Genomic DNA, 8,455 nt, shown 5'->3' with positions numbered 1-8,455 from the left:
TCAAAGATAATAAAAACTGTTGTTGGGAAATATAGCCGAGGTAAATTATTATTGATTAAAAAAATCGAACTGCTTTGCAATCAGAATTAGCTTTAACTTTAGGAAAGTACTAAACACTAGAGGCTACCTGAAAAAATCCCAGGTGAAAAATATTATAGGAAATACTATAGTGTTTTTGAACCATACTAATAGTATAGTAAATTTTAGTATATTATAGTATTTACAACACTTTGTTAAAGGTAGGGTAACACATTTTGAAAAATGCTGACGGTAGCCGCCTAGCAATGAAATCCCGATCCCACCCTCAAGTCAAACCGCCATCAAAAGTCACGCCTCTTCCAAAACACATGAACACGCACAGATCAGACGGTCACATCTCATGTCTCATTCAGCAGTGGGACAACTTTGCAGTACAAAGTCGAATAACACTTCCAAAATAACCAACATAAACTACTGGTTTACATCAGAATTAGTTTAAGCACACGTTCGGTTGTGTAGACGTAGTAACTACGCTAATCCGTAAACGAACACAAATTTCATAAGCAACACAATGTTTCATCAAAGTAGAATATCTGAATCCATCTCAATACAAACATATCGCGTACCTACCTTACCAAAATAAACAGTGCAACGACTCTTTCAGACCCTTTGCGTCCTGCAGCTGTTTGCATCTCGTGGTAAAGCAGTAAATTTACCGATGTTCATTTGGGTTTTTGCTCTTGCTGATCCAGGCAGTTTTTGCTGTTGTTGTTATAAAAGATGCCTTTAGTTTTGTGCCTCCTGTGTAGGTTGTCAATTTAGCAGAAAAGTTTGCTGTTCTCACTGTTTACAGGCAGGAGGTGAGCGCACGTGAACGCGCCGATGACGTATGGTGTCTGCGTGGCCTCGCTGCGCAGTGGGCATTCAAATTATGCTTACGTATGAGGGACAAAAATGGAAACGTCCGTTCGGACCGAAATCTATGATTTGTTGCAAATTTTTTGGTCCTACGCCTTTCACAGATGACATAAATTTTTACAAATACATTTAAACAACTTAACACAGTGATTGCTATCAGGATGTAAGGAGACTTTTAACCAGCATAACAAAAAATGTTTCAGGATCAAATCTGTTACCCTACCTTTAATGATTGCTACAGCATACTCTGTATTAACTATAGTAGTGAACTGATAAACTGTAATAAATACTCTAACGTTAGTATTCTTTAGTTTATACTACAGTAATCTGTAGTGTATATTCTAGTATATTATACCCTATAGTGGTAGACAATGTAGTACAGTATTGGATAAAGTAATACGTTTATATTACTATAGTTGTTATGTTATCACAGCAACTATAGAATTACCACAACAAATTAATTCAAGTACATTACTATAGTATGGGTCGGGAACACTATAGTATTTACTATAAATTACTATAGTATTTTTTTCACCTGGGAATGGAAAGGACAAGATATTTCATTTTCATTTATTTCATTATTTTCAAATTATACTTTATTCATACTCTTTTTAGCTATTCAGCTATACTCTGGCTTTTATTTTAGTAATGTTTATATCCTGCCAATGTATACATTAATCATTGCATTTATCTGTTTAAAAGATGTCAGGGAAAAAGCAAAGAAGTATTTTTTCATTCTGGGCACCAAAGGGTCAGCCCCCTATAAAGGTTGCCAGATCAGAGGAGACAGTGGAAGATGTGGTGGCAGAGACTACAAGAAAAACAGTAGGGAAGAAATCAGAAGAGAACAGAGAGAATATAGCTGAAGAGGTGGTGGCAGAGACTGCAAGGGAAACAGTAGGGAAGAATGTAGAAGAGACAAGAGAGAACACAATCGAAGATATCATAGATGAGACAGTGGATGAGTCTGTGGACAACACAGGAAAGAAGAAAGCATTAAGTGGAGCAGCCACCTATAGGTGTACTTTTAAAAGTGAGTGGTCAGCCAAATGGCCATTCATTACCCTAGGCACCACCAGCTCCTACTACTGGTGCTCTGTTTGCAGACAGGAGAGCTCATGTGCCCATCAAGGTGTGACAGATGTAAACAGGCACATTAAAAGTAAAGGCCATAAGGCCAAAGAACAGGCACTTCAGTCAACAAGTGGCATTGCACAGTTTTATGCTCCAGCTTCTGTTGGTGGTATGACAGCACAAGAGGCCAAGGTACATATGAAAAAAAAACAGGTGGTGTTAGCTGATTTTTGTTAACATTGTAAGTTATTTTAAACATATAAAACAAATGTTGCACAGAATGCTTGATTTAGTGCATTAATTAACCCTTTCAGTTGAAGACAACGAGAGATGAGGTAAAGGTGGCTGTTGCAATGGTCCAACATAATGTGCCATTTGCAGTAGCAGATCATTTCAGCCCGCTGTTGAAGGAGTGCTTTAAAGATTCCACCACTGCACAGAATGTCAAGTGTGCGAGCACCAAAGCAACATGCATTATCAATGAAGCAGTGGTACCCAAGGCCGCCTTAATGCACGGGCTTACCTGGGCTGAAGCCCAGGGGCCTCCGAAGTTCAAGGGCCTCCCATGTTCGCGTTCATGATGAGCTGAAAATGTCATTTTGTTTTGTAACTTGTCAGGTTTTCTGTCAGTCACTCTAATTGCACGTTACATGTCTGCTGATTGGTCCGTTGTAACTTACCGTAAAATAAAATATCAGACGTAACAGATTTTTCTATTCCGCGTAATGTAATTAAGTGTGCGTTGTCAACTTGACCTTCCTGCATGTTAGACTGAGTGTGACAGAGAAACGGGAAATAATCCACCAACAAATGAAAGAGTCATTTCTGAAATTTCATAATAAGCACCATGGTGCAGGTCTCTCTCTCTTTCGCGCGCGTGCTCGCTCTCTCTCTCTTTCGCGCACGTGCTCGCTCTCTCTGTGCTCGTGACGTGCAGCTGAGTCTCTGGCATGCAGAAGTTTCTCCAAGCGTGCGCAAGAAACGTTGTCGCTAAATAAAGAAAAGAGTTCCCACACATAATGCTGTTAGTTGTTATAGTTTACTCGCGTTTATATCAGTGACGTGTGCGCAGCTGGAGCGATGCAGTGTGACGCGACGTTAGCTCACAGTACACACATCTGTTGGTTTAGATTAGAAAAACGACAGAGATGCAACGGTAAAGGTGCAAGTCTAGAAAGTAAAGAGGGACAAGACCATCTCAAATGATCATCCCCAAATAGCACCATTCATATTTATAATCTATCTAAAGATCTTATACAGGTATGTTTTGTGCATATTCATGCTTGTTATGCTTATGTATGCATAAATACTAAATACAATGCATACTATATCTTCAATAGCCTACAAAATAAATAACTGATTAAAAAATAAGATTTTGTCTATAAAGACTTATCTTTTGTTATCATTAATGCATTTTCACTTTAAAACTAACTTTAACTTATTATATGCTTAAAACTGTGCTGAGCATTTGGTTAGTGAGTGACAATGAATTTTCTGCAAATTTGTATATTCCAAAAACTATATAAACATAAAGCTTATAAACATATATACGTTCACACATTTTGGTTTTATTATCACCACAAGTTGCTGTGTATGGTTGTTAAATAAAGTGTCTTGTGTTTATGCTCAAGTAGGCTCAGTGATATGTTAATAATGATATTATGGTGTTTTCTGGGTCAACGAGGGAAAACTCACTGTTATATGTCTCGAAAGAAACTAATGCATTTTGTAATGTAGATTACCTAGATATTACACTTAAAAAAACTATAAATCGAGGGTATGGGGGGCCTACAAAACCTCTCAGCCCCAGGGCCTCACATTAGGTTAAGGCGGCCCTGGTGGTACCGCATTTTAGAAATGAGTTGGTGACAAAGATGAGGGAAAATCCTTTTACATTGATCACAGATGGGTCAAATGATACAGGTATTACTTTGACATTTGATACAGTATGTTTGTACACCTCCTGCATTTTCCGGCATCCATTTCTTTACAGAATACACACTCAACTTCAGCCTGATGTGTAGTTTTAATTATGTAAAACATGCACATTATCATTGCAGGACAAGAGAAGATGAACCCACTCACTGTGCGGATATATGATAGGGACACTAGCAAAGTTGTCCCTAGGTTTTTGGATATGTGCACCACCAGTGGCCGTAATTGTGGCACAGCTGAAGTGATTTATCAAAAGATAAATGAGGCCTTGCAGAAAAATGTCATACCATGGGGAAACTGTGTAAGTCTGTCTATTGATAATGCACCAGTGAATACAGGAGCAAAAAATTCTATTGCATCAAGAATTTTGAATGAAAATGGAAACATTTACATCCATGGGTGCCCCTGCCACATAATTCACAACACGGCCAAACATGCTGGGCAGAGGTTTTTGGAAGTAAGTGTGATCATATATGCTTTTCCTGACATATCCGTTTAAACAGATAGATCACTTTAAAATTAAAATTCTGTCATCATTCACTCATCCTCATGTTGTTCAAAAGTGTATGAATTTCTTTTTTTCTGATGAACACAAAAGAAGATATTGTGAGAAATGATGGTAAACACACAGCAGATAGTGACCATTGACTTCCATAGTAGTGAAAAAATATTTTTGTATTTGGTAAGTATTGTGATAAATGATGAAGAAAATCTTTTGATAAATGATGTTAAGCACAAAGTTGATGGTACCCATTACATTCCATCATATTTTTTTATTCCTACTATGGAAGTCAATGGAATATGGAATATCTGCTGTGTGTTTACCATAATTTCTCAAAAAAATGTTCTTTTGTGTTCATCAGAAATAATAAATTCATACAGGTTTGAACAATATGAGGATGAGTAAATGATGACAGAATTTTCATTTTAAAGTGAACTATCCCTTTAATGCCATGTAAAATAGTTTATGTGCTATATTGAAAGTATCTGTAAGCAAAATGGAACGTGAATAAATGATCATGTTTCATGCAGGTATCTGGATTTGATCCAGAGGATCTGTGTGTGGATGTTGGATACTGGTTTAGGGGAAGTACCAACCGTAAAGGATACCTATCAGGTTTGTGATTTAAAGGGACACTTCACCCATTTGCATTAAGCTTTGTATAGTTAGAAACCCAGTCATGTTTTTGAATGGTCATGCATCATTCCCTCTGTTTCCCTTGAGACAGGAGAAATATGGATTTCAGTGTTGCACTTCCTTTCAATGATGTAAAAATTGTCATTTTGCATCATTGAAAGAAGGAAGTCCTATATCTTTGTAGAGGGGGCGAGACTACAAACACTCCTTTTCTTGGTCAAATAGGCACCAAATTCGAAATTTATGTTACATTTCAACTACAAATATGATCCACTTTTAATAAAGATTAATTTGTCCATGGGTGAAATGCTCCTTTAACCAGCAAAAGTGTAGTACAAAGTAAATGCATAATATTTTCATTGAATTCATATTTAGGATTCTATATTTTCACCTCAGAATTTTGTGACTTCCATGGGAATGAATATATGGAAATGTTACAACATGTTTCCATTCGATGGTTGAGCCTGGAGAGCTGTGTGACTCGAATTCTGCGGCAGTATGAGCCACTCATCAGCTACTTCAAGTCTTTAAGTAGGCTGCATACTTCACTGACACTAATACAAGATTATAACAATAGAATGAAATGTAAAGATATGTAGTATGCATAACCTGTACTTCGTTATTCAAAGATGAGAAACAACCAAGGTTCCGAAGGCTGATGGATGCATTTTCCAACCCACTAACGGAAGTGTACCTCCTCTTTTATCAGGCTACATTGCCAGCCTTCTCCACCTTGAACCTCCTCCTCCAGAGAGAGAGGTCATCCATCTTTCTTCTCCATGAAGAGGTAAAATGGGAGGGTTGGCATATGCTTCTGCCATTTTTTTAGTAGCAGCATGGTATTTAAAAAATCTTTTCTGAAATACAACTTTGTAGATGACAAAATTTGTTCGCAAGTTGTGCTCAAGGTTTCTAAAGCCAGTAGCACTACAGTGTCGAGATTTGCATGACATCCACTACAAGGACCCAGCAAACCAACTGCCAGGTAATGATCCCAAGTTTCACAAGCAGATACATACACTCCTTCCACTTACTGACCACAAAGAGAGAGTTTATTTTATCATTGTGATGGGATATACCTAAAGAGAGCTATTCAAGTTAGCAATTGTTTTTCTTCTTAATTCTTAATAATTTACTTGTTCATACTTCCTACTGCTTTATCACGGGTAGGAGAAAAGCTGAATGTTGGATTTACAACTAGGGCTACGCTCAACCGGCTCCTTGATACAGGAGATGTAACACCTCAACATGTGCAGAGGTTCCAAAAGGCAGCACTGGCGTTTCTAGTGAGGGCGGTGGAATATGCACTAGAAAAACTACCCCTGAGAGAGGCACTACTCAAGCATGCCAGATTTGTGGATGTCCAGCAGAGGACAGAGTGTGGCATTGAAGATGCCTTATACTTTGTTGACAGGTAAGGGTTTCCTTATTTATTTTTCTTTTTTTATTTCCTGTATTCCTTTTTTAAACATTTTGAATGGATTGATAAGTTTTGATGGTCACTAAACAAACCCTGTTGTTTCTCCCACTATATCTTAAACAGTTCAGTGCATATTGTTGTTTTAGGTTTGCTGAATTGCTTCCATACCAGGGACCCCAAGAGCATGATCAACTTAGTGAGGAGTTCCTCGAATATCAATTGATGGACATCACTATGCCCCAAGACCCATCCACTTTTGACATTGAGGGTTTTTGGGGAAATATGACATCAGTAAAGAACAGGGTAAGAGATATTCTACACCCTTTGACATTTACTTAATCAACATATTAGTAATTAGGCCTCTTTGATTACTTTTTTAAAGGTGACTGGATTAAGCAGATTTGGAAGGCTGTCCAAGATTGCCAAACTGGTTTTAGTTCTTCCCCACTCAAATGCAGATGCAGAGAGAGTGTTTTCCATGGTTGGTTTGAACAAAACCAAAACTAGGAATAGTTTGGCTCTGGATGGAACACTCTCTTCCATCATGATGGTGAAAATGGCAAGCATTGAACCACAGTGCTTTAAGTGGGAGCCGCCTACCTCTGTAATCAAGGCCTCAAAACATGCAACAAACACTTACAATATAAAACATTCATAAACCAAATGTACTCTCTCACACATGCTCACACAAACACACCTTGTATTGTAAGTATGCTCAGGGCAAGTTCTGCAATGTTGCTGTTCAGTTGGCTCATTTGGGGCAATTTTTTATATATTTGTATTTTTGAAATAAAACAATGTATTTAATTTCTATGACTTTGTCTTTAATTAGATTTCCCAACTGTTATAATTTCTATTTGTGCTAATCAATTATAAACAATATATTAAATTTAACTGCTACCAAAAACCTGAGAGAATTGGTTGGGGCCGAGGGGTCGCTGCTGCAAATATTTAAGTGGCTCCTCCCCTAACAGATGAAATCTCACTCCAAACTTTTGATAAAACTTGAGAGCCCTGGGTTGTGTCACATCATTTGAAACAGGTTAAATCCATTTTGAGTGGTTGTGTTTAATCAATGACATGTGTGATGACATTTGTATTTGATTGTTGCTGCTTGTGTTTAGCAATATGCATGACATGTGCATTTAAGTGCAGATTGTGTTTTGAGAATGAGTATGTGTTTGTAGTTTTGCTAAATAGTCTAAGTGAGATCTGCAAATTGTGTTTTATGATGTGAAATGGTTTAAGGTATTGACAACAGACTGCACAATTAGATAAATGAGTTCAGGCAACTGAGAACTTTGTTCAGCCAATGGGTTTTAGTGTTTTAGCAATTGAGAAAAACTGTAATAAGTCAATTATGTTCGTTTTATTGTGTCTGTGCTGCCATCTAGTGACTCACCGAAATTGTTTATCATTGATTTTGCTGTAATTACTTAGCGAAAAACGAATTTACTATGAAATTGTCCATAATTTTACATAAATAGAAGAATTAAAATAATTCACTACAGGGTTGTTGGGGAAAGTCACGGACTGCAGTTAAAATCACTTAATTTCTTCTTTTGTTGGAGATACAGTGCAATTAAAAACTTGATTTAAATATGATTACTTTACCCGATTTCGTTACTTCTTTAAGCAACACTGCATTAAAATGACTGCTATAGGCAAACATCATAAATCTTAAATGAAAGACAAATACCTTTTGTAGGAGAAATCCAGCATGAACGACTCATGCTGTTCCACACGCGATGACTTCAGCGTGGGCTTTATGATGTCACAATATCAAAACGTCTGCCAGGGTGACCTTGACAACAGAAATGATTCACCTGCCACTGACTAGTTATCTAGTAAATTAAGAGGCAATTCGCTTCCGAGCCAGTACATACATAGATGTTGTAGGTGGCGCTGTTACCCATCTTATATTACAGCAAATCACAGTGTCATTACTTGTGTGAAACCTACATTATTTCAAGAAAGTTTTTCACTACTGG

The 8,455-nt window shown here is 37.4% G+C and overlaps 1 protein-coding gene across 1 annotated transcript; it reads left to right on the top strand.

The window, feature by feature from the left end:
- The first annotated feature begins 1,599 nt into the window (after positions 1-1,599).
- On the top strand, positions 1,600-7,273 carry LOC129424547 (uncharacterized). Its single transcript, XM_073869085.1, has 10 exons — positions 1,600-2,163; positions 2,286-2,419; positions 4,123-4,363; positions 4,939-5,023; positions 5,441-5,575; positions 5,674-5,831; positions 5,921-6,029; positions 6,215-6,458; positions 6,611-6,767; positions 6,847-7,273. The coding sequence occupies exons 1-10, from the start codon at positions 1,600-1,602 to the stop codon at positions 7,120-7,122; spliced, it is 2,103 nt and encodes a 700-aa protein (XP_073725186.1). The 3' UTR covers positions 7,123-7,273.
- The last annotated feature ends 1,182 nt before the right edge of the window (positions 7,274-8,455 follow it).

The sequence above is a fragment of the Misgurnus anguillicaudatus genome, chromosome 6, assembly GCF_027580225.2.
Source record: "Misgurnus anguillicaudatus chromosome 6, ASM2758022v2, whole genome shotgun sequence".
Taxonomy (NCBI): domain Eukaryota; kingdom Metazoa; phylum Chordata; class Actinopteri; order Cypriniformes; family Cobitidae; genus Misgurnus; species Misgurnus anguillicaudatus.
The sequence above is the reverse complement of the archived record's forward strand: the minus strand, read 5'-3'. Positions and strand labels throughout refer to the sequence as shown.

Coding starts and splice junctions, on each gene's coding strand:
- LOC129424547 (XM_073869085.1), top strand. CDS start 1,600: ATGTCAGGGAAAAAGCAAAGAAGTATTTTTTCATTCTGGGCACCAAAG. Junction 2,420..4,122: donor ACCACTGCACAGAATGTCAA/GTGTGCGAGCAC, acceptor GTGCACCACCAG/TGGCCGTAATTGTGGCACAG. Junction 6,030..6,214: donor CCCAGCAAACCAACTGCCAG/GTAATGATCCCA, acceptor TATCACGGGTAG/GAGAAAAGCTGAATGTTGGA.